We start from the raw sequence: 24187 nt of genomic DNA on the forward strand, positions 1-24187 counted from the left end.
CTCCAGGAGCGTTCTGGGCACTGCCCTTGTGTGCTTTGCTGCTCTTCACATGGCCACAAAGGGTTCATTCTGGATTGCAGGTCTGCTCATGGTCTTGATGGTCTGCGCACTCATAGCCATCTACCATCCTACGAGGTTTAATTCCAATTCCAGGGGTCCTAAGGCCAGCAACATATCTGCTCAGGTCCTTGTTCTTGGCGACATTGGTCGAAGCCCCCGTATGCAGTATCATGCTCTCAGCATTGCCAAGCATGGTGGACATGTCCAGCTCATTGGATATCGAGGTGAGTTGAGCTCGATGTCACCTGTGACATAAAGTATTAAGCACAGTGAAGGCGGAGAACTGTTTGTTAACATTGTCTTTCTCTCCCCCAGAGTCTTCCCTGCTCCCTGCCCTGCTAGAGAGCGAGAACGTTGTGGTCTGGGCACTCCGACCACCTCCTCGCCTGCTGTCAAAGCTGCCCTTCATCATTGCAGGCCCACTCAAGGTGCTCTACCAGATTTATGAATTGCTTCTGGTCCTCCTCTATCGGGTGGAGCCATCCAAATGGCTCATTGTCCAGGTGTGTTTTATGTTGGCGGCTCATTTTATGTGCTCAATAACAAGGGACTAAAGATATGAAAACAGAACCCCCCTTCGATCCCCACTCTGATGGTTGCAGCTATTGCCTGTCGTGCCCGAGGCACACGCCTGCTCATCGACTGGCACAACTATGGCTGGACCATCCTGGCCGGCACGCGCGGTCAGCGGCACCCTTTTGTCCGTGCCTCCAAGATCTACGAGGCCTTCTTCGGCCGCTTCGCCCCGACCGCCAACCTGGCCGTCACCGCTGCCATGCGCGCCGACCTGCAGACAAGCCCCTACAACCTCCGCACGCCCATCGCTGCCATGCATGACCGCCCTGCCGCCATCTTCCAGCCGGTCGGCAGCCAGCAGGAACGCAGGGCCTTCCTGTATGGCATCGAGCAGACCGCGGACTATGCCGAGGACATCCTCGCCGGCAAAGTGCGGCTGCTGGTGAGCAGCACCTCCTGGACCCCCGACGAGGACTTTGGCATCCTGCTGGACGCGCTCGTGCTCTACGCCGCCGCCGCTGCCGCCGCCGCCTCCTCGTCTTCGTCTTCCTCGCCTGCTGGGCGCGTCCCCCCCTTGCTAGTGATCATCACGGGCCGCGGCCCCCAAAAGGCCAAGTACGAGGCCGAGATGGCCCGCCTCGCCGCCTCGGGCAGGCTGACGGGCGTGGAGATCCGTACGGCCTTCCTGTCCTTCGAGGACTACGCCAGGCTGCTGGCGGCCGCGGACCTGGGCATCTGCCTGCACATGAGCTCGTCCGGGCTCGACCTGCCCATGAAGGTTGTCGACATGTTTGGGGCGGGTCTGCCCGTCCTGGCGTACTCGCAGTACCAGAGCTTCGGCGAGCTGGTCAGGGAGGGGGTGAACGGCGTGGGCTTTGTGACGGCGGAGGAGCTGGAGGTAGGGTTGGTGCGCCTGCTTGACCCTTCCAGCGGCGAGCTGGCCAGGCTCAAGGCGGGTGCCGTGAAGGAGGGCTCGCGCCGCTGGGATGAGGAATGGGATGAGGTTGTCAAGCCTATCCTGGAACTTAGCTGACCCGAGCATATTTGTATATCTTTCGAGATGTTGAAAAACTTGGCTTGGAGGATAATATGAAGCAAGGCTCTTGCTAGGCTAGGACTATACACACAGTCTGGGGAGTTTCAAGGCTGAACATAATACTTTGCCTGTTACAGATAGTCATCACCAGGTATAGACACTTGTTTGGTAGTTCATCCCTGTACATCCACAACCCGACTACCATTCATATTAGCCCTCTCGAACCTTGGTGTCTCATCGTGATCTTATATTAAGCGGACAAATCACGACCGGAGATCAACCTCTCACCCTGCGCTAAAACCATCGGTAAAGAAAAAGAAGAAGAAAGAGGTATATGCATCCAGATGCGCCCCGGCCAGGATTCGCCAGGCCTTCCCTCCATAAGCCTTATATCCCTTTCGAGGAAAGATAAAGAAACAGAAAAGAAGAGAAGAGGGAAAAGTTTGAAAAGGGCCCAGCGCTGGCAGTGAACTCGTTACTCGTCATCTACCTCTTCAATCCTCCCCTAGGCTCTCCCGTACGCACTTCCTGCACCGCTTCCTGTACTCCTTGTTCAGGCCGGCCCTCTCCTCGCGCAGCAGCTTGGCGGCGTCGGCATTGGCGGGGCTCTCGTCATTGGGGCTGGCGAAGAGCGAGATGACGGACAACAGGATGGTCTCGGGGGTCTGGACGGGGCTCCAGCGCTCAGCGGCACTCTCGTAGCCGAAGCGGTCCTCCTCGGGCGGGTGCAGGATGCTGATGCACAGCAGGCCGGTGTCTGGGTAGATGTTGGGATGGAACGGGACGGGGTCGAGGAAGGTTAGGGAGGGCGGAAGAAGCGGGTACTCTGGAGGGAATCGCATTCGGGCGCGAAAGTTTGCGCCTTTGGTGCGAGAAGAAGAGAATTGGAATTAGCTTTTTGATATAACGCTTATGATAAGGAAGGACTTTCGGGAGAGGAGAGGGGGCGGGTAATATTATTACCTCCGTAGTATTTGGTGTCGTCGTTGATCATGAGCATGACCTCCCACTCGAAAATGTTCTGGTCATTCACCAGGCCGCAGGAGATGCCGGGGATGTCCTTGGCGGCCTGCATCTCCTTAAGCTGCCGGGCCAGGAGGGTGGCTGCTCCTGAGCTCGACGCCATTGAGGGCCGCGGGTCGGCGTCTCGCGTGCTTCTCTAAGATATACGGTTTGATAGGGCGTAAGAAGAAGAGAAGGGCGGGAGGGGAGAGACAGTTTGCCACAGCTGCTGGGTTCTGTCTAGGGCTGCAGCTGAGCTGACTGGATGTTTGGGTTCTCGAAAAAGGAGGGGGCGGGGCCTCAATTGTCTCGCAGTAGAGGCGTAGCTAGATGATAGGAGGAGGTTCCTGCAAGTCGTCAGTACTACCTTGAACGTATGCGCTATGATTCGCCGCGTGTGTCGGGATTGACCGAGAACCCCTCCACATGGCTTCGGCAAATCCTGCCAGGTCTTGACGTTGAGAACCAAAAGTCTTCCATCCAGGCATTGGGTCTCGAAGAAAAAGAAGCCTGGACGATAGTAACAACGCCCCTTTAATCAACATAGTAAGTATTCGTAATAGCGGTCGTTTGTCGTTTTACTGGTGCTTATAATCCTCACGCCCGGTTTTAGCGCTCCAATTCGCTGGCCTCGCAGTTCTTCTTCCCATTTCTTGTTGACGAGCAATACAATCTTGACATCGTGGTTTGGATGCAGAGAATCACCAGTCTATCCCGTTCGTTGCGTAAGAGTTGCAGAGACTTGGAACATCCGGCTTCAGTATCAAGAGTTGGCCGGACGTCTACTGCACTACGCTTCTGGTATTGGGCCACCAGTGGAATCGCCGCCTCCGCTATCGCCTCCGCCACTGTTGCATTTCCTACCCTGCGGCAGCGGCGCAGGTTCATGTGAATTGTACTGTTGGGATTTTTATGTTTAATAAACGTTGTAATTTTTGTGGTGAACATGTTGAAGGCAATGTCAAAGAAAGCTAAAAAGCAATGCTGAAAAGGCTTTGGAGCTTGGAAGCAATCATGTCAGCAAAAGTTCAAGAGGCTCGAGGAGGCTCGATATATCGTCAGACTGTACTACAGTATAAGCGCTTTGGACCCTGCAGGGTGGGATGCAGATAGGCTTGCAGAGGTAGGGCTGACCCTGCTACGACCGCGGGGCAGCTGCGACAGGGTGTGAGGGGTTCCCATCTACAGGACGATACAGTAGTGGCTTCCTCCTCAAGAGCTGTCCTGGGTCGGGGCAGAGTAGATAATCTTCTTCTTTTTGCAACGCCCGCCTTCTGATGAAATTGTTATTTTATAAAGAAAAACATCAAAACAGGTAGTAACCGTTTCAAGATGGAAATTCACAAGTCAATTCTTCCAATTCACTATAAGACAGACACAGTTCAGACCCTCCAATTATATCTCATCGCATCAACGGCAACTCACTTCATCGTCCACGTGGTCTCAGATGCACGCACGCTGCACGCACGCACTGCAAGATATGGGCTGTCTGTAAGCTCTAGACTTTATTCTATGTGAAGAGAGGAAGACATACATTCACACACGCACACACACACACCATAACCTGCCCTAGTCTGCTTCGTCCTATAAGCATCACAAGGATACAGCAAGCCGAGCTCTAGTCTCCGTCTGTCCGGGAACAGAGATGTGACAGCAGGATCAGAATGGACGGGATAGGCCTCTAACTCTCAAAAAAGGGTGGTCATCCTCCTCTTCTCCATATGCCCGACCCGACCTCTCCCTCCTGGGTCCTCAACCTTTCGAAGAAAAGTACATACCAAGGGCATACCAAGGTCATCTACAGCAGTCCATCCACACATCCACATCTACAGACCCATGAAGCGCGGGGTGAGTGGATAATGTACAAATAACCTGGTGGACCCATCTGGAAGGTCTTTCGTGGGTCCAAACCCGCCAACTTCACCCCGGGAGCCGAGGCATTCAATTCGCGGTCCAAATATTGCATCTCTGTTCTATACCGGCTGTTTTGTTTCCCTTCCAACACCGGATGCCAGACGAAAGAGAGCGTGTGTCGAGAGTGAGGGAACTTATAACTATTAGTTTCGAGAACCTGCAGTCAGGTCATCGGCCAGACACTCAGAGCAGTAGCGGGCCTTTTCCCAAGAGCAGACATCGGAGTGCCCGACCGCCGTCAGGACAAGTCGTCCCCGTGTCGGCCGAAGCTCACTCTGTTTAGCCGAGGCTCATTTTAGTGACGTCGCTGCGCAATAGATCAACAGGTACCTCCGGCGGCTTTTTTGTCTGTTTTCTGCTCGTTCCCACACCACAGCGCAATAAAGGCCAGCCAGGTACGAGACTTTTCTTTCTTTGGGAGGAAAGGAGAAGAAAAAGAAGAAAGAGCGCAGAAATCACCAGAGGTCCGAGGAGAGACACTGACAAGCATTTTGACTGTTCAGGCGATACTTCCACCACAAGAAGCCGGGGCTCCACACTATCACAAGCCTCGAGAAAAGAGGTCCAGAGAGAAGACGACAACCATCCTCCGTGACCACTCGGATCTCGCTCAGTTACTACCCACGCCAGGGCCACCGTCACAATGGCCTCCTCATCCTCATCGAAAGACAACCCGGCAGCCGTGCTCAACCAGACCCTTCATGACAAAGTTCCCGCGCCTCTGAGCGACAAGATCCCACACGTGCCAGAGTCCAAAGACGAGGTAAAAGCCGAGGCCAAGGCCGCTGCGTCGACAGGCCTATCGCAGCTGCGCTCCCTCGCGGCCGGCGGCTTCGGCGGTGTTTGCGCTGTGGTCGTGGGTCACCCCTTCGACCTCGTCAAGGTCCGCCTGCAAACCGCCGAGAAGGGTGTCTACTCGAGTGCCATCGATGTCGTGCGCAAGAGCGTGGCCAGGGATGGGCTGAGGAGGGGCCTGTACGCGGGCGTGAGCGCGCCACTCGTGGGTGTCACGCCGATGTGTATGTCGCTTCTGCTGCTGCTTCTGCTGCTGCTGTTTCCTGCGCAACAACTACATGACTGATTCTTGTTCTCTTCAATACAGTCGCCGTCTCCTTCTGGGGCTACGACCTGGGCAAGTCCATCGTATCCTCCATCTCCGGCCCGTCCCCCACCGGCGCCCTCACCATCGGACAGGTCTCCGCCGCCGGCTTCTTCTCCGCCATCCCCATGACCGCCATCACCGCCCCTTTTGAGCGTGTCAAGGTCATCCTCCAGGTCCAGGACCAGCGCCTCGCCCCTGGCGAGAAGCCCCGCTACAGCGGCGGCCTGGATGTCGTCCGCCAACTCTACCGCGAGGGCGGCGTTCGCTCCGTCTTCCGTGGCTCCGCTGCCACCCTCGCCCGTGACGGCCCCGGCAGCGCCGCCTACTTTGCTGCTTACGAGTACATGAAGAGGAAGCTGACTCCCATCGACCCTGCCACCGGCAAGCCCAGCGGCAACCTGAGCCTCACCGCGGTGACCTGCGCTGGTGCCACCGCCGGGGTGGCCATGTGGATTCCTGTGTTCCCCGTCGACACTGTCAAGTCTAGGCTGCAGACTGCTGAGGGCAACGTCACCCTGGGCGGTGTCATCAGGGAAGTATACGGCAGGGGCGGATTCAAGGCCTTCTTCCCTGGTTTCGGCCCCGCGCTCGCGAGAGCGGTTCCGGCCAACGCCGCCACCTTCCTGGGCGTGGAGCTGGCCCACCAGGCCATGAACAAGGCGTTCGGGTAAAAAAAAAAACAAAAAAAAAACCCCAAGCTCGCTGGATGAAGCAAGGCAAGACAGATGTGGTGCAGAGTCTTTCAGTAGTGGAAGATGCCTCCCTACCCTTGCGGTCTCCTTGTCTTGTCTGTCTGATGTGAAGCTCTTGTGCTGTGCTGTGCAGCGTTTGGAAAAGAGCCTTTAGAAAGGAAAAGGAGGACTAGGGAAACGTTGTCAATAGACTTGAAGAGGCATTACGTCGAGCAAGGAAGCGCTGCGGCCAGGGATGCGGTGGGAGGCGGTGCAGGGACGTGGACAGAAGAGAAGAGGAGAGAGAGAGAGAGAGATAGAGAAAAAGAAGGAGAAAAGGGATGTGCATTAGACTTGTCATTTCTGTATACTTCGTGGGAGCTTGGAAAATTACCATCAATGGCACACGCCCGGAACTGGGAGGCAAGGCGATCACTTAGACTTTGGGGGCTGGGCGCCACAATATATAAAGAATGGCATCTGAATTCCACCAACCCTGTCTTGCCCAACGTGCTCCTTTCAGCCGTCCACCTAATCCTGACACCATCAGCACCCTTATCTCCAGGTCGACAGAACCTCTTGACTTTTCTTTTCAGTCGAGGTACTTGCCACCACACCGCGCGCAGACATCTACAGGCATCTCGCGCCTAACAACCTCCACCATCCCCTCCTCCGCCGCCGCTGCCGGAACCAGCACCCTGTCCACGAGGAAGTCGACGTTCAGACACCGTGACTGGCACACCCCACAGCACCGCGAGGTCTGCGGCTCCGTGATCGCCAGCCCAGACGCCCCACAGACCGCGACGCGGTGGCCGTTCTCGCAGAAGCAATCGAGGGGCCACTCCTTGGCGGTGGTGGCATCGTTACTGTTGTCGTCTTCGTCCGTTATGGCGTCTTTGTTCTGGTCGATGTTGGTGGTGGTATTGGGTTTGTAGCTTTGAGGGTAGGCGGGGAGGATGAACTTGGTCATGCCGTCGGCGCAGATGGTGCACGTCTGCCGGGCCACGTGGGGCGCGAAAATGTCCAAGATGTGCTGCCTGCGCGCTGCTGCCTCTGCATCTCTTCGCTCCTGGGCAATTTTTCTAGGGGTCCTCATAGCGGTATCCTCGTTGTCGTTGTCTTTCCCATCCGTGGCTGTCCTAGGGGTGAGGCCTGGCACGCCGTCCCCGCCACCGTACATCCACTCCCACACCCTCGCTTCCGTCGACAGGCCTTCGACGTTGGCGACACTGATTGCCGCCGCCGCCGCCACCGCCATATCCAGCTGCTGCTGCCCGCTGTCTTCCTCGTGGTCCACCTCCATGGCATCAGGAGGAGGGGTCGCCTTCTTCTTGACTGCTAGCGGTGCTGCTACTGTGGCGCGGCAACCCTGGGACTCAAAGACCACACGGCTCCGGTGGGCGCGCCACGTGCCCTTCTCTGGCCTGACCGCCAGCTGGCTCGACGATAGTACCGCTGTGGTCCCGCCGCCGGGGCTCATTGCAATGCCCCAGATCCTCACGCGAAACGGGTGCACGTCCGGGCCTTCTCTTGCCCATGGGTCAAACGCTGCGTCTTCATCCTCGTCTTCGTCGTCGTCGTCATCATCATCGTCGTCGTTGATGTCATTATCCTCGCCCTTCTCGGTACCAAAAGCCATCGGCTCGGCGCCGAGCTCGCGGTCATCGTCATCGTTGCCACCTCTAGGACCCCCGTGGACCGTCTGGCCCGCCATTCCGAGGGGTATGGTCTGTGTGATCTTCTGGGTGATCTCGGCAGCCCACTGCGGCGGCTTCGTATCGAGGCCGCCTGGTTGCGAGGGCGCATTGGACTCCCACCACATGGGGTTGTTTGTGGCTGTGGCCGAGAGGCGGACGGCGGTGTACAGCGGGATGAGGGAGGGACAGACGGTGGAGAACGGGACTGGGTGAATGACGAGGCCTGTGATGGGGTTGTTGTGGGTGGCGTCGCCGGATGAATATGTTGTTTTGCACTGGTCCGTAGGGTGTGCGGGTAGAGGCGCAGGTCTGTCGCTGGCGCAGAGATCGACCTCGAAGCTTTCAACAACCCAGGGCGTGGCGATGATGCCGCGACAGAGCTTTTGGTTGTTCACATGCCAGATCTATCTCGATAATTAGCCTTCATCCGAAACCTGCCACACGGCTGTGTGTTGTATGTATTTATAAATAAGTATATATACAACTGTACATATCTTACCATGTCTTCAAACTCTAGGAAGGCATCCGGCCCGAGATGGACGCAGCGACCTTCCCAGTCTTCTGGGTCATACGATATCTCTGGTGCCTCCTGCGGCTCCCACGTCGAGATGTCGACTGAGATCCGCTTGAAACCGACATAGTGCCTGTCCATGTAGGAGAGCAGACATGACCAGTTCTGTCTGTCCTTGACCCAAGGACTCCAGCGAAGGCAATAGCTTGAGTCAGATGGCACAAAGTCCGGGTCATAAATCTGTATCCAGCATCAGCAAAGACCAGCCAGCCTTCTCAAACAAGACACGAAGTGCAAAACAAGGAGTCAGGGAGCTCACATCAAGATGTCCATGTGGGCCTGCAGCCTCCAACCGCATCACCTCCTGGACATTCCAAATGGCCTCTTCGAGCCCGTCCGTCTCCCTCTTCCTAAAAGTCGTCCCCACGGACAGCACCACCAGCTCCCTCACATCATTCAGATATGCCAGCAGCGCCCTCCCACCGCCAACCTCCCTGCACCACGCAAAAGCCTTTACGAACTCGCCATATCCATACTCCTCCTGGCCCGGAACCACAAAGTTCTCGCCCACCGCCCACAGCACCACCCAACTCTGCAGGTCCCTCGCAGCGCCTCGTCCAGCGCCTAGGTTCCGCAACGGCCTCGCTGTGCTGCCAAAGGGTGCTGGACCGCCCTCGCCATATACGGCCAGACTCCCTACTCCCGTCAGCACGGCCAGCACGGGCCGTCCGTTCCGCCCTATGCCAGCAGGTGACCAGCCCACCGCGACCACATGGTTCATACTTGCGCCAGAGGCCCCTATGATGCCGACTCCGGCGCCTGGATGGCGGGCCACCACTGTCTCCTCGAGACGGGTGGGCGGTGGAAATGACGGTGGCGGTGCCGGGACGGTGACCCCCTCTCCCTTCTCTTCTCTCCTTTCGCCTTCTTCATTTCTCGCCGGCTGCTCCTGCGCCTTGCCCCACGCTGCACCTCCGTTATGGCCGTTGGCATGCGCATCGCCGCCTACCCCGGCGGGGCCGTGATGAATCACAGGCATTTCCCGCCCAGCAGCTTCCCACACGTGCCTGTTCAGGTCCGGGTGCAGAGGCGGGTGCGAGATGGGGAGATGCCGCCAGACCTCAGAAAACTGACATCTGGGCAATTGCTCGTCGTCTCCATCCAGAGCACCAGCGGCGCCCGCCGCAGCGTTGAGCTTCACGCTGCTGCCGCCCTCGTCATCGTCGTCGGGATCGCCATCATCGCTGTCCTCAGACATCAGCCCCTCGTTGTCCTCATCGCCGATTTCGGCAGGCAAACCAGCAGGGAGGACGCCCAGGCTGTTGCTGCCGCCACCACCATCGCCGCCATCTGCCTCGGGTTTGCCCGCTGCGGTCTCGTCGGCTGGTTGGGGCTGATGCTGCTGCTGCTGCTGCTGCTGCTGCTGCTTACCCCCCTGCCCGTCCTCCTCAACCGGGCGGGCAGGGTCTAGGATAGGGAACTCAGGGACGTAGATGAGCACCGAGTCGTCTGCAGCGACAGCAAGCTCGGCATCGCTGGACCAGGCGAGGGCGCGGCGCTGGCTTAAGGGCCTGGTTGGGAGGTCGAGGCCTCGCAGGGGCAGGATCTAGAAAGGACTTTGTTAGGATGGGTGTCAAGACAGAGAACTGTTTCTTCTTTTTCTTCATCTTTTTCTGAAGGATGGAGCTTACTTTTGAATTTTTCATGTCTCATTGATTATTATAAATTGTGTGGGGAGATCCAAGCAATGTGCTCCGGCAGGAAGGAATGGCGAGTTGTGTATTAGTGGAGGTAGGGAAGTAACGACGAGATGAAAAAGAATTCCTGAGACCCTCTAAACTGTCTCAAGATTTCAATTGACAATTTGAAGCAACAAAATCCCCAGGATTGGGCTCATTGGCGTGAGAATTCATGGCCCTTCAGGCGAATTGAAGAGTAAAAGAAGAAGAAAAAAGAAGAATAGCGAAGGTGCGAGTTTTGTTGAGGGTTGTCACAGATTCCAGTTTGGGCAGACAGCAGCCTGTGCCTACTGTACTAGTGAGAAACATGCCCTTTGGGCCAAAATTAAGAGAGGTCAGGACTCAACAAGAACAGACCACAACATCACTCCAAAAAAACATGCACCAGATCTTTTTCTCTTTTCTTTCTTTTCTCTTTCTTCAAAACTCAACAATTCTGAAGTTGAGCTGAAGGAATATAAGATTAAATGTGTCTGTCCAGTGCCCATCAGCCTTTGTGCATTAGCGTGAGCGGGAGAAACAATGTGAGCAAGTCCACTTTCATCCTCCAACTACACCTAGACACTTTTGCGTACTTCAAGTGAGGAAGACAAGTAATGTTGGGTGGATAGTAAAGAGAATTGCTATGTAAATCTCAGTAATGTATATATATATTATGACCTACCAGATTTCTCGAAAAAAGAACCCAGACCCCATAATGAAACACAGCCTCCCAGGACAACCGCCCCCAGCAGCTTCTTGGTCCACCAATTGTCATCTGTCAATGGCTTGGCAGCCTGTATCTTGTGGATTGGTGCTGCCGCCGTCTCCCACCTCTTCTCTCCCTGCGAGGCGTTTCCTTGCTGGGAGTGCGTCTCGTCCTGGGCATCGGCCCTCCGCCGCAGCTCGGCGATGTGCCTACTCAGCCCTAACAGGTCCTCTTCTAGCGTGGAGTTCTTGGTACCGTCGACCTCGACATTCTGGACGTTCCCGAAGAAATCAGTCACGAGTCTGGACCGGGCGGCGTCCTCGCCACCCGGGAATAGATCGTAACGCACGCCGGCGTTGGAGTGGATCTTCTCGTAGGTGTAGCTGTCGAACAGCTCGCCCAGCGTCTTCTTGCTGCTGAGGTCGCCCACGTGCGTCTCGAGGAACTCAAGGTTGTAGTAGGTGTACCTGTCGATGACAGCGACGCCCACGTCGTTGTCGGCATGGTGCGAGTACGATGACTGATCCAGCTCCGATGAGCCCGTCGCGATGATCCTGGGCGAATACAGCTGCGTGTACATCGTGTTGGCCTGGCAGGTGTCGATCATGAAGAGGATCTCGTGGTACCTGCAAAGGGAAGAACCCGCCATCACACACATTAGTTTTCGTCTCACAAAATGTTTTCCCTTCATGATTCCTCTTGTATCGAATGGACAGGACGTACCTCTTCTTCTCCCACATCTGCTCGAATGCGTCGGCAAGGTCAAAAGCGCCAATTTCCTCGGCGTCTTGGAATTTCAAGAACTCGTTGCCGCCATGGCCCGTCATATACACGAGGATGTTGCTCCGGTCGTCGGTCAGCAGTCTCTTGCTTCTCGGGGTCTCCTCGCCCACGCGGTCGGTCAGGAGCCTGATAAAGTTCTCGACAGTGACCTCGTAGCCCCGGTAGTCGACCTCGATATTGTCGCCGTACAGGTCGACAGCACGATCGGCGTTGGAGTAGACGGTGCCAGGAAAAGCATTCCGCGGGTTGCAGGCCATGTCGTCAGGCAGCATGAGAATGATCTGGGAGTCGGGGATGCCGAGACGCTTCACGGTGCGGTAGATGGAGAGCACGTTGGCGAGGTGGCGGTAGTTGAACCAGAAGCGAGACGTGCAGACCAGCACAGCCCAATTGCTGGTGTGCTCGGCGAGGACGGACGGGAGGAGGACATGATGGCCGAGGACAAGGACGAGGAGGGCAGTCAGGAGGTTCGAGGGGGGACGCATCTTCGCGTCCCGTCCCGTGTCAGGGTCACTGCGAACTGTTGGGAAGCTGTTGGTGTTGTGTTGGTCTACGGAGGACTTCTCTGTGACGTCGCTGTTGTGGACGTCGTAGTCGTCGCCGTAGTCGTCGTCTTCTTCTCTCCTTCTTATCAAGTCATGAAGGGAGGTTACGCCTCGGGCGTGCAAAGTTGTCTTGAGGAATGGTAAGTGGGCAGTATTGGTAAGTGTTCGAAGGAATACACATTGGTAAGCGTCCAAAGGAATATACACCCCTTACCTAGCAACCCCCCAAGGGCGTGACAGGGGTCTTTTCGACGGCAGCGGGGCGCGGCTATCCAGCAGGGTCAGCCCTTCCTGCAGTAACTCACGCTAAGTAATAGCCTACAGTCACATGCCAACTTTCCCATGCAACTCAGTATAATTTTCACGCTTCGTCACCTTGATAATATATGCCGTACAACACAAGATGCAGGCTCAAATCAGACTTACTTTGATGAATAAATGCTAATTTAGTGTCTGAATGTTACCATGTAAGCAAGATCTGTCTCTAATAAGTAATATTGCAAAAAAGCATGCGTAAATATGGGAGAAGAAATGGCGAGTATATACTGCGCAGGGGATAAAGTGTCAAAGATTATATATATACCTCTTAGCAGTAATGAACCGCAACCATGCTATGCCGATTTCTGATCAGCTGCGTAGAAGGGAGCCCGCCACACGTCTTGGGGCAAGGTCTTCAACACTGGAAATGAAATCTCCCTCTCCAGGGCTTGGGTTTCGAAGAAACAGAAGTCTAAATGATGACACTGACGCACCTCTATCAATATTATAAGTAATTGGACTGGGTGCGTCCTTTGTAATGGTAATTATTTATCACTTTACTGGTAATGTGAAAATGTTTTGGGTGTGATTATGACAATGTTGTGGGGAGGATCTTGATAGTTGTTTGTTTCGAAAGTCAAGTCTGGGTGGAGCAGGCCAAATACAGACTAGCTGTTTCCAGGGTTGCACCTGCATTACACAAGCATCTTGTGAGATTGGTTGCAGGGGTCTTGCCTCGCCTCTTCTGGTCACACAATGATCGCACGACTGTTCACGTTGCTGCCTTTTGGCTTGTATATAATCACTGATATCTTTGCTGGTTAATCCCCAGTGCTGGGCAGGCCTAGAGGTTTCCTCCCCCTACTTACTCTCTCCCCTCTAGCGTGTTTTACTCGGGATCAACCGACCACAACGGGAACAGTTTAGAAACGCTCTCTTTGACTCCCATCGGGGATAAACTCCAACAACCTCCGACCTTTGGCATCCAAGACCACAGACTGGACTTCAATGAGGGCAAGAAGGAGCACGAGCCAAAGCTTCATGAGGGAATCCTGTCGATATTGTCGGCAATTACCCAAAATCGTTGGTCTTCACCGCGGCCCCAGCCCCAGAAGACCCACACCCAGAAGACCCCGTCATACTAGTAGTACTTCGTCCTTTGAACCCGGCTACCGAAGTTCCCTGACCTAGTTCTAGACTTTCTGTCAACCAAGTCCCGTGCTCCTCCTCCTCCTCCTCCTCCTCCTCCCACCACCACCACCACCCTCTCCTCGTTCCGTCCCCCTTCCTGGGACTCGTTGCGTTCATCACGCAGACACATACACATATCATCCCTCTCTTCGTTGGTCATCCGCTGAGTATTTTAGCTATGGGCGGCGCTCCGGCTCACATATTCGTCGTGAGGTAAGTGTCGACGGAACCACTGCGTCTTCCTCCCTCTGTGCCCTTATTGATGTGCTGCCCTCTTGCTTAGACACGGAAACCGCCTTGACGCCGCAAACAAGCAGTGGCATCTACAATCTCCAACCCCTTACGATCCACCCCTCACCTACTCCGGATGGAATCAGGCGCGAGCCGTAGGTCAGAGGATCAGGCAGATCCTCCGCGAAAGAGACAGTCGGGATGATGCCGCAGCAGCAGCAGCAGCAGCAGCAGCAGCAGCAACAGCAACAACAGCAGAAGCTGGAACATCGTCACCAACCACAACAGATGGTCCTCCGAGGAAGCGCCGCAAGTTCAAGATCGTTGTCCACTCCTCGCCCTTCCTGCGCTGCGTCCAGACCTCCATAGGCATCAGCGCCGGCCTCGCCTCTGACCCCGAGCCCCAACCTGCCACTCCTGCCCGGGCCTCTTCCATCCATTCCTCCACCAACCCCCGACTCCGACCTACCAACAACGCTGACCTCCCCCCTTCCGACCCTGCTCCTCCCTCAGACCTGCCCGCCCCGTCTGAGACAGTGCCCGCCCCGCCCAGAGACCTCGTTGTCGAGAAGACCGTCCTCCGCCTCGATGCCTTCCTCGGGGAATGGCTCACACCGGGTTACTTCGAGGTCATCACTCCGCCTCCGAGCTCGGGTCTGATGTTAGCCAGCGCCAAGGCAAATCTGCTGCGCAGGGAGGACTACAGCACGAACCCCAACTTCGCCGCCTATAACAACCAGAATGCCAGCCAGCCGTCCTGGGCCGCCGCCGCCGTGCCCAGCCCGACGTCACCCGTGAACACCTCGGACAACGTGTCTAGCCTCGCCGAGGCCCTCAGGCGTGCAGGCAGGAGCAACAGTGTTACAAGCGTCATGAGTAATGGGGAGTCACGCCTGCTGACAGGAGGGACCTATGTTCCTCCCGTGCCGACGTACGCCATTTCCCACAACGCCGAGATACCCAATGGCTATGTCCCACATGCTAGGGACAACTGCTGCGAGGTGGACTACCAGTGGGACTCGATGCGGGGCACTCTCGACTGGGGTGATGGCGGTACGCTGGGCGAGGAGTGGACACACATGCACCACCGATTCCGGAAGGGCCTGCAGAAGCTGGTGGACTGGTACGCCACGGCCGAGAACCCCTCAGACATGGTCACCAAGGTGCGCCGTAATAGCGTCGCGGACGACTACGTCATGGTCGACGATGAGGACGTTGAGGTCGAGTCCGTGGTTGTCATCGTATCTCACGGCGCCGGCTGCAACGCCCTGATCGGCGCCATCACACACCAGCCCGTCCTGACAGACGTCGGTCTGGCGTCGCTCACGCAAGCCGTCAGGAGACCCTGCGCCAGCGAGGTCGAGGAGGACGCATCAGTCCGCGTCGCGTCAGGCGGCGGCGACACCGTCTCCCACCCTTCCGGCCTCATTGCCATCCACAAGCACTACGACTTGAAATTGTTTGCCAGCAACGAGCACCTGACCTCCACGCGCGGCTCCAGGTCAGGCTCGATACCAGCCCTGATGGCCCCGCCCAGCCGTGGACGCCTGGGAAGCACGAGCTACACATCCTCACCACTTAGCGGGAGTAGCAATGGCTTATTCTCACCGACAGACGGCCCAGGTAGCCGCAGCACCTCGGCAGTGACAAACTTTGGCGGTATGAGGCGGGACTCGGCATCCTCATCTCGGTTGTCAGGCAGGATCGGGCTGAACATGAGCGATTTGAACGGGGTCAGCAGCAGCAGCAGCAGCGGTGGTGGTGGTGGTAGCGGCATCACGGTGGGCAGTGGTGTGACCTCGTTTACCAGGCCGTCGCTTGCACTGGGCGGCCTCTGGTCTCCGCTCCGTAACACCCTCGGGGTGCCGGACGACGATGATGATGATTTCCTCCCGAACTTTGGCGGCTTTGGGACTGCCGCACCGAGCACGAACACGACCACGACCACGACCATGCCTGAGGAGCCGACGCCGTCCACACCAAGAGTAACGAATGGCTCCAGCAACGGCGGTGGCAGCGATGCGGTCTCTCCACGAACGAATGTCGAGCGCCGCAGCACCACCTCTTCTGAAAATCACAGCGAGGAGCACAAAGACATGCCGGGGCCTCTGCCGCAGCTGGGTTTGGGTGCAGGCGGGCTTTGGGGCAGCCACAAACCGATAGAAGATAGCGTATCACGAGATCTATCCTCGTCGAAGAGGCGGTGGACGGTGAATGAAAGGTGGTGAGGGAAAGGAGGGGGGAGAGAAGAAGAAGAAATAAGCTGAACGGCGCATTTCATTTTTCGAGACTTGAACTTCCGAGTCTTTTCCATTGACACAGCACGGCGTATAAGGCTAGGAAAGGTGTTATTCCGCCCCATAACGACTCAATCTTGTTGATTGTGTGTATATACAGAGATGATTACAGCATCTTCCGGTGTGAGGGAAAGGGTCGAAAGGGGGAAGACAGGTGTTCTGGAGCATTGATCACTGGAAGCGAAAAAGGGACAGGCTGGAACAGGGACCATGATGGGAAAGCATGAGTTGGGATGGCATGATCAGGTTCAGATTGCTCTACTCTCTACTAGATTTTAGTTTTTCAAAAGTTGAAGAATGGCTTTGTTGAGTCCAACATGTGTTGATTGGGAAGTGTCTCCTTGTCAATGTTTTTGTAGTTTATAATCTATCATACATGTTGAGGAGAGGCAATGTGTCTCTGGTATAGGACAGTGCTTATGTAGGAGGTAAAACTGAAGTAAATTCATTCCAGCTAATTAAGGACAATGCTGTCATCAAAGATAGAAAGAAGAAGAGAAAAGAGGATTGAACATGTTTAACCAGCAGTTATGTGAGCATGATAATCTCTTAGACAAGTAATGAACTAAGCTACGCTGTTGCACTTGCAATTCAGCTGGGCAGGGATACTATATGTTTCCTCGGGCCTTTGCAGATGATGACAATGATAATGATTCAAGATCCAGGAGTCCCTGCGGGTGACCGTCCAGGCGCAGTCTAGGAACGGGGCTGACGTTTCATATTGGGCGCAGCGGCTGAGCAAGTCCCAAGTAGTCTTGTCGGCTTTCCAGGCGGGGACATGCTTATGTTCACCTACTAGCCGTGCCATCGTGCTTCTCGAAAGAGAAGGAAAAAAAAAAGCCCTGGATGATCGTCGTCTTCAGACGCTCCCTGGGCAGACGCACCAGGACCTAAATTTCATCTTTTGAGCGGGTTCTCATGAAAGGTTAATGAATTAGAAACCTGGGGTAAAATCAAAGCCAGTCTCAGGTCCTGATAGACTGAGTGGAAAAAAACCTCAAACGAATGACTGAATTTTGAGAGGGGGCAGACACACACTGCTACTGCTTGCAACAATACGTGCTAACAAAGGTATAGTATAGTACATTACGGCACTGGCACTGGCCTTGGCACTGGCGTGACTCAGGTGTGTGGGCAAGCCTTGAAAGGGCTTCGCCACTTAAGCTCCCGTCCCCCCTCTGCAGGACAGCCATTCCTGTTAGAGACCAGTCTTCAAACCGACGTTCCAATCGACTGACGAGCACACACCTACTATGTACCGAAACAGGGACATTCTCTACAGGAGGGAACCCACTCTACTACAAGTCGTCCTGGAACAAAACCCCACGATTCTGGGAAAGGTCCAAGGACCAGGTCTGTAGAAACCAGATCCGCACAACCCGACTCAGCCTCGCAAGTTTTGCTGTGAGGCAGAAAAGAAGAAGAGAAAGAAAAGAAAGAAGGAAAAAATACGACGAAAGAAAGATAAAGACCACGCATCCTTGGTATTACTTCGGCTGTCACGATCCGATCGTCGAGACTCGGCGGATATTGAGAAGGGATCAAGCCGAATTGTGGGGTGAGACGGGCGCTACAGATGAGGCTGTGCTTTTGTTTGCTACTCCTTTTCCTGTCACAGCAGCTACTAAAGACTTCGAAGTGGAAGAAAGACAAACATTACTGCGGGCGTCTGGTCTGGTCTCGCCAGACTTGAGTCTCGAAGGGAGAGAAGAAGAATTAGAAAAAGAGACAAGCAGCAATCTTTCATTTTTCACTCTATTTGAAAGAAGGGAGGAAAGCTGAGAGCGACAAGTCTCTTGGAAAGTGCAACCTGCTAGTCGTGGATCCGAAAACGAACTTGCGCCACTCTCAACGGCCCCGTTTCAACTTCATTGCTACGGACAACAACACACTCCCTTGGCTGGATTTCCAATTGCAGTGGCTCGACACTGCTGTATCCCTCCGATGCAGGGCGAGGGGCATACCAGCCTCGAAGGGCAAGTCTTCTTCCCTTGCTGACCATCGTCATCGACATCAACACCACCTCTGAATCCCAAGCCTCCGTGGACGGATGGTCGAGAACGCTGGCCAAGATGGCATCGTCTCCTGTGAGCTCTGACGACCGCTTGTGGCGCCTACAACGCATGGCCGAGTCATACGGTGTCCAAGAACCACCAGAGCCAGTTCCCCTCTCCAGACACCAGGCGCCACTCGGTACCCACTACAAGAACGCCAACGACGATTTTCACGCAGAGGAGCAGCTCAAGCGCAGACGCCTCCTAGCCAGCGGCCAAAGACCAAATGGCGACAGCGAAGGGTTCATGGCAGCAAGAGGCGGTCTTCTCAAAAAGACGTCCTTCTCCATATCGCGCAAGGACAGCAGCTTCACCCCCAAGGAGATCTTCGACGAGCTCCATGCCCATGTCCAGAACCAAGGGTCGCCCGGCGTGGCAGAGGCGCTGGTCCAAAGGCTGCTCCTGGCGGGAGGTAATATCAATAACCCCAACACCAAGCCCAAGACCGCCTTCTCCCTCAAGCGCAGGAGCATGAACGACCTTGTCCAGACACAGAGCCAGATCCTCCAGGAGGCTGTCAAGAATGGCCAGGAAGACATGGTTGCTGTCCTCGTCCCCCACGCAGACCCCGCCATCGTCGACGCCGCACTGCCGCTGGCCCTGGCCAAGGGCAGCCTTAAGATGACCGAGGTCCTTCTTTCTCACGGCGCCAACCTATCGACGACGCCCGAGGGGCGCTTCCAGTTTCAGCAGCTGTGCATTAATGGTGAACAGGCTGACCTGGTGGGCCTGCTCCTCCAGTCGGACGGGAGGCCGCCCCCGGATTGGATCTCAGGAGCCATGGTCTTAGCGGCGAGGAAGGGCCATCTCGCCACCGTGGTGCGGTTGAGCAGGTCTGTCGCGGACGGGAGCTATAATGAGGCCGAGGCTCTGAAGCTGGCCGTCACCATGTGCCGCATCGATATCGCGCTGGCCATCCTTACCGGCCGCAAGCCACCAGCCAGGGAACATGTCAATGAGGCCTTTAAGCTCCTGTTCGAGTATGCCAACATTATGCCGACGGAGAAAAAGTGTTTTGCGGATGTCCTGCTTTTGGCTGGTGCAGAGGGCGACGTCACGGCCGAAGCACTTGTCAAGGCCTGCGAGACGGAGTTCTACGACATGATTGACCTCCTCATCACGGCCGGCGCATCTATCGACTACGGCCATGCAATGGCTGTGAGAAACGCTATCCAGAAGGGTAACACAAGCCTGGTCAAGGTACTGCTGGGTAACGAGGCTGCCTTGAAGCCAGACCTGGCAGCAGACCTGATTCCCGAGATACCGAAGCGCACAAGCCCTGAGGACAGGCTGGAGCTGCTTACCCTCCTCCTCCGGAAGGGGGCAGGAGGCTCGCAGCTGGATGACGCCTTGGTCGATGCCGTTGAGGCCCACGATCTCAAGTGCGTTACGCTACTCCTCACACCGCAGTTCCCTGGGAGCGGCAGGTTGCAGCCCAGCGGCAGCCACGACCTGAAGCGAGGCCCACGGAGCATGATCTTCGAGCATCATGCCACATCCAGTGTGAATCACAAGGGCGGGCTGGCTCTCTCGATAGCCGTCCGTACGGGCCAGATCCCCATAGCCGAGAGCATCCTCGCAGCAAAACCGAGCCTCGAGACGCTTGCCCAGGTCTTTCCACTCATCAGCCAGCTCGAACCGGCACAGAGATATCGTCTGACAGAATCTTTCCTAAAGGCTGGCGTCTCAGGACCTTGTGTTCACGCCGCCCTACAACACGCAATTGATGAGCGGCCGCCGAGGAGAGACCAGCGCTTGATTGGGCTTCTGCTCCATCACGATGTTGACGTCAAAACCAAGAACGATGGAGCACCAATCCTATCAGCCATTGCACAAGGCGATGCCGATCTGCTCCAGGTCCTCTTGAACAAGGGACGCCCGGACACCCGAACTGCTACGGCCGCATTTATGAATGCCATGGACGTCAATGGTCCTAAGAGGACGCAAATGGTCTTCTTGCTTCTGCAGGCGCGTGTGGATATAAATTCACAAGTAATTGGCGAGTCCTTGGGCAGAGTTCTGCAGGAGAAGCCGACAGACTTGGCGTTGTTGTCAGCGCTTCTCAAATTGGGGAAGGGCGATGTTAATATTAACACGGGCGAACCTCTTGTGTTTGGTACGTGTAAGACAAGGTCTTAACTGCGGTGCAAGACATGCTGACATTTATATGCCTATAGCTGTTCGAAACCCAGATCCTAGGGTTCTTGACCTGATGCTGAAGGCCGGGAAACCTAACGCAGAAACAATGGATATGGCAGTGCAGGCCATGAACGATGTACCATCAACAGATGAGAAAGCAGCCAAGCTAGAGTCCATTCTCCGGAACATAAAACAAAAAGAAACCCTAAATAGACTTCTGGTCACCGAAGTCAACGCGATTCTAGAGTGTCCACCTGAGAAACGGACGCTGGTGGTGTTGAAAGCTCTGTTGGCCGCTGGTATCGACGTGAATGCGGACAAGGCTGCTGCCCTTTGTTGTGCCGTGGGTCAAGCGGACAAAGTCATCACGGATGTGCTCTTCGCCGCTAAGCCTAGCTCTGCTTCATTAGGAGAGGCAATGCGATTTGCCATGAATATTCCAGACGAGGCCGACCGGCTGGCATTCACGGCGAGGCTGTTGGATGCTGGAGCCCCTGCTGCTGAGGCGAACCGAGCACTGACTTACGCCATCACAGCGTGTCCCAGAGACTTGGCATTGATCCATCGGCTTGTCGCGAAGGCTGACATGAGAGATGGCGAGGCGTTGGTGACAGCGGTGAGGAGATGCCATCCCGACCTGGTAGAGCTAATGGCAAAATCGAAAAGACACGCCACTGCGTCGCTCAACCAGGCATTCTCCGCGGCCATGAAAATTGGTGATCACGAGATTCGGAAGTCTATCTGCGAATCCCTTCTCAACACGGGTGCATCGGGTGATGTGGTTTCGAATGCCCTGCTGGACGCCGCTGGTACGGGCGATTTGACCCTGATAGCGATCTTGCTCAAGCATGGTGCCAGTACAGGTCATCGAGAAGGCCAGTGCGTGGTCGAGGCCTGTCGAGCTGGGTCCTGTGACGTTCTCAAAGTTCTTTTGTCCACCAGAGCTTCTATCGACAAAAAGACATTGGAGCGAGGCTTCCAAGCTGCAACAGAAGTCAGCGACCTGAAGCAGAGACTAAGCGTATACAAAGTACTGCTGGACAAAGGCGTCACTGGCGAAGTCCTCGATGCCGAGCTCGTGTCTGCTGCGCGCTATGGGTATGATGCTGTCGATCTTGTCCAGCTGCTTCTGCATTTTGGTGCCTCTCCGGACCACAATAATGGAGAAGCGGTATACAATGCAACCTGTTGTGCTTTCATGGACATCCTCAAATTGATGCTAGCTATTTCCCCTGCGGGCGGCAAGCAGCAGAAGCCATCCTCCAGGACGCTCGTCCGCTCACTAAAGGCCAGCTCGAAGTTGAGCACCGCGCCGAGGTTGCAAGTTGTCCAGTGGCTCTTTGAAGCTGGCCTGCAAATTTCTGATGACGTCCATGTGGCTCTGAACAAAGTTGTCAACGAGGAGGAGTCAAGCATTGATCTCATCAAGCTCTTTCTGGAAAAGGGGGCCTCACCTACAGCTCTCGGCTGCAAGAGTCTGGTCGATGTCGCGCAGATACAGAACCTCGAGGTCCTGGACTTATTCTTGAAATGTGAGATCTCTTTAAAAGATATCTCTTGGACTATGAAGGAGACCTTTATTCCGGCGGCAGTGGACGTCTGGCTCTCGCCACGTGGTCTCGAAGTCGCACGACGTCTGCTGGCGAAAGGTGCTGAAGGCGAGGGGCTCTCTGTTGCGCTCAGCGCATCACTAGACTACCTGGGCACTGAAAAGGACGGCATCGCACGGCAGTTCGTCAGCATCCTGATTCAACACAATGCAGACGTAAATCAAGGCCATGGCGAACCCCTCGTAAGGGCCACAAAGACTGGCGATACCCAACTTGTTCAGCAGATGCTGCAACAGGGACCGAACGCAGAATCCTTGTCCATGGCCTTTCCGTACGTGTTCGACCATGAACTCAAGGATAACGAGGTGTTAGACTTCATCACGCTATTCACACATTTCCAAGATGGAGAGATACAGCTGGATCCGAAATTCCGACACCCAGATTCGGCGCCGACCATTTTCAAGGCAATCTCCCGTTATCCCCGCTCCACCAAAATTGTCGAGACACTCCTTGACGCTGGTTATTTTTACGACGAGCCGTGTAGTGTGCGAGTGCTCGACGAGGTCGAAGAAGAAGAACAGGCCAACCTGCTAATATGGTGCCTCCTGCAGCCTATGAAAAGGGTGAGCAGCGACGTTATCACGACGTTGATCAAGAGGGGCGCTGCGGTCAACATTGAAACGCCACTCTCCAAGACAACTCCGCTTATGCTGGCCATAAAGGAAAAGCGCAAGGATATTGTCCAAGCGCTTGTCATGGCAAACGCCGAGGTCGACGTTACCGACGTGACGGGCAACACGCCCCTCACCCTAACTACACAGATTGGTGGCGACCTGGGCAGAACGATGATGTCCAGCATCCTCGCGGCCGAACCGTCACAGAACGATGGGTCACTACATAACGCTGCTCGAGACCTGGACATCCGGACAATGCAAGTGCTGGTGGACTTCGGGCACGAGGTCGATTTCCCAAGTCCTCTTCACGGCGGCAGGACGGCGCTGGGCGAGCTCTGTCTCCATAGTTCCGACGCAGGTCCTCTGACAGCGGCGCAAGAGAAGGCCATGGAGAAAGCCATGACGTACCTGATGAGGCAGGGCACAGACCTCAGCTTGCTTTCGGATGGAAAATCGGTCTTATATCTCGCCATGGAATCAGCCGACGCCGTTCCGACGACGAGAGCACTCCTGAAGGTCGGCATGTGGAAGCACATCAACCGACAATGGAATCTATATACGGACGGCGTGTGTACATACTCGCCAACTCAGTACGCCAAGCGCATTCTACGACAGAACGATACGTCCGAACAGTTGCACACCCTCCTCAAGGCCAACCGAGGAGAGGACATATACTTCGCCAACGAAGGGCCGCAGCCCGAGGGCGCCATCGGCCTGCCTGATGACATTGTTCGCGCGGAACGCGAGCGCAAGGCCCGCCTGGAGCGGATCCAGCTCGAGGCGGAGGACCACACGCGTGCTCTGTCGCGCACCCAAGAGGTTGCCGACATCCACCTTCAGATCTTTGCGCAGCGGGCGGCACTCGAAGATGAGCGGGCGCGGCAGAAGCAGCTCACGGAGCTCAACGGAGTGCGGGAGAAGGCGCAGCTCGAGGAACAGTTATTCAACGAGGCCGTGCGGCGGCAGCGGGCGGAGCAAGCGGCGGCGCTGGACCATCAGTCGTCGCTGATGCAGGTGGAGGCGGAACGCAAGCGGCTGCTCTTCGAAACGGAGTACGAGGGAGAGCAGAAGAGGCAGCAGCTGCTCCTGGCCTTCGAGGGCCAGCAGGCCTCAGCACGCATGGATACCGCGCGCCAGATGAGTGCACTCCAACGCAGAGAGCGAGAGGACATTAACGCGTTCGAGAAGGAGCAGGATAAACGGCTGCAGGCCCGGATGACGCAGGAGCGCAAACTGATCGAGAGCAAGAACCAAATGGCGGCGAACCTGGCAGCTTTGGGGATGCCGCAGCGGCGGCAGATTGGATACGTTTCGGGAGAGCTGGAGTGATGGAAATGTCACGAGATTTGATATTTTGACGAATTTTGCTTGGTGTTTAAACATGGATGGGGTCCGAGGAAATTATTCCTTAGGTAAAGGAATAGAGTTTGGGTCATTTAGGGACAGTGTCTATACATTCACTATATCTCAAAATATATCTACCTCTTCGGTTGCATGTCTCAACTGGAAATTCATTTCGTAGAAGAGAT

At 55.6% G+C, this 24187-nt stretch overlaps 7 protein-coding genes across 7 annotated transcripts; 4 read left to right on the forward strand and 3 right to left on the reverse strand.

The window, feature by feature from the left end:
• Positions 1 to 88: 88 nt before the first annotated feature.
• On the forward strand, positions 89 to 1609 carry M406DRAFT_39761 (family 33 glycosyltransferase; the record flags this gene model as incomplete). Its single annotated transcript, XM_040924114.1, has 3 exons — positions 89 to 284; positions 376 to 563; positions 629 to 1609. The coding sequence occupies 3 exons, from the start codon at positions 89 to 91 to the stop codon at positions 1607 to 1609; spliced, it is 1365 nt and encodes a 454-aa protein (XP_040777952.1).
• A 497-nt stretch (positions 1610 to 2106) lies between these two features.
• On the reverse strand, positions 2107 to 2738 carry M406DRAFT_61060 (uncharacterized protein; the record flags this gene model as incomplete). The annotated part of the gene is made up of 2 exons (XM_040924716.1): positions 2107 to 2474; positions 2576 to 2738. 2 exons carry the CDS (start codon positions 2736 to 2738, stop codon positions 2107 to 2109), a joined length of 531 nt encoding a protein of 176 aa, XP_040777953.1.
• Positions 2739 to 5135: 2397 nt separating this feature from the next.
• M406DRAFT_274445 (mitochondrial carrier) lies at positions 5136 to 6793 on the forward strand. Its single transcript, XM_040918221.1, has 2 exons — positions 5136 to 5547; positions 5631 to 6793. Exons 1-2 carry the CDS (start codon positions 5172 to 5174, stop codon positions 6299 to 6301), a joined length of 1047 nt encoding a protein of 348 aa, XP_040777954.1. The 5' UTR covers positions 5136 to 5171; the 3' UTR covers positions 6302 to 6793.
• A 178-nt stretch (positions 6794 to 6971) lies between these two features.
• M406DRAFT_226835 (uncharacterized protein) lies at positions 6972 to 10115 on the reverse strand (the record flags this gene model as incomplete). Its single annotated transcript, XM_040915752.1, has 7 exons — positions 6972 to 7167; positions 7264 to 7943; positions 8349 to 8402; positions 8498 to 8749; positions 8829 to 9350; positions 9405 to 9773; positions 9963 to 10115. Coding segments are annotated over 7 exons (2226 nt in total), but the record flags the coding sequence as incomplete, so codon positions are not given.
• Positions 10116 to 10901: 786 nt separating this feature from the next.
• Positions 10902 to 12204, reverse strand: M406DRAFT_61062 (uncharacterized protein; the record flags this gene model as incomplete). Its single annotated transcript, XM_040924717.1, has 3 exons — positions 10902 to 11558; positions 11656 to 12120; positions 12163 to 12204. The coding sequence occupies 3 exons, from the start codon at positions 12202 to 12204 to the stop codon at positions 10902 to 10904; spliced, it is 1164 nt and encodes a 387-aa protein (XP_040777956.1).
• A 1687-nt stretch (positions 12205 to 13891) lies between these two features.
• On the forward strand, positions 13892 to 16555 carry M406DRAFT_97736 (uncharacterized protein; the record flags this gene model as incomplete). The annotated part of the gene is made up of 6 exons (XM_040926376.1): positions 13892 to 13926; positions 13997 to 14215; positions 14246 to 15483; positions 15559 to 15637; positions 15686 to 15916; positions 15962 to 16555. The coding sequence occupies 6 exons, from the start codon at positions 13892 to 13894 to the stop codon at positions 16170 to 16172; spliced, it is 2013 nt and encodes a 670-aa protein (XP_040777957.1). The 3' UTR covers positions 16173 to 16555.
• A 1479-nt stretch (positions 16556 to 18034) lies between these two features.
• Positions 18035 to 24159, forward strand: M406DRAFT_345252 (ankyrin). The gene is made up of 4 exons (XM_040922057.1): positions 18035 to 18328; positions 18449 to 20218; positions 20264 to 20411; positions 20473 to 24159. The coding sequence occupies exons 1-4, from the start codon at positions 18314 to 18316 to the stop codon at positions 23985 to 23987; spliced, it is 5448 nt and encodes a 1815-aa protein (XP_040777958.1). The 5' UTR covers positions 18035 to 18313; the 3' UTR covers positions 23988 to 24159.
• Positions 24160 to 24187: the final 28 nt, after the last annotated feature.

Source organism: Cryphonectria parasitica, assembly GCF_011745365.1.
Source record: "Cryphonectria parasitica EP155 unplaced genomic scaffold M406scaffold_3, whole genome shotgun sequence".
In the NCBI taxonomy this organism is placed as follows: Eukaryota; Fungi; Ascomycota; class Sordariomycetes; order Diaporthales; family Cryphonectriaceae; genus Cryphonectria; species Cryphonectria parasitica.

Coding starts and splice junctions, on each gene's coding strand:
- M406DRAFT_274445 (XM_040918221.1), top strand. CDS start 5,172: ATGGCCTCCTCATCCTCATCGAAAGACAACCCGGCAGCCGTGCTCAAC. Junction 5,548..5,630: donor CGTGGGTGTCACGCCGATGT/GTATGTCGCTTC, acceptor TCTTCAATACAG/TCGCCGTCTCCTTCTGGGGC.
- M406DRAFT_345252 (XM_040922057.1), top strand. Junction 20,219..20,263: donor CATTTATGAATGCCATGGAC/GTCAATGGTCCT, acceptor TTGCTTCTGCAG/GCGCGTGTGGATATAAATTC. Junction 20,412..20,472: donor GGGCGAACCTCTTGTGTTTG/GTACGTGTAAGA, acceptor ATATGCCTATAG/CTGTTCGAAACCCAGATCCT.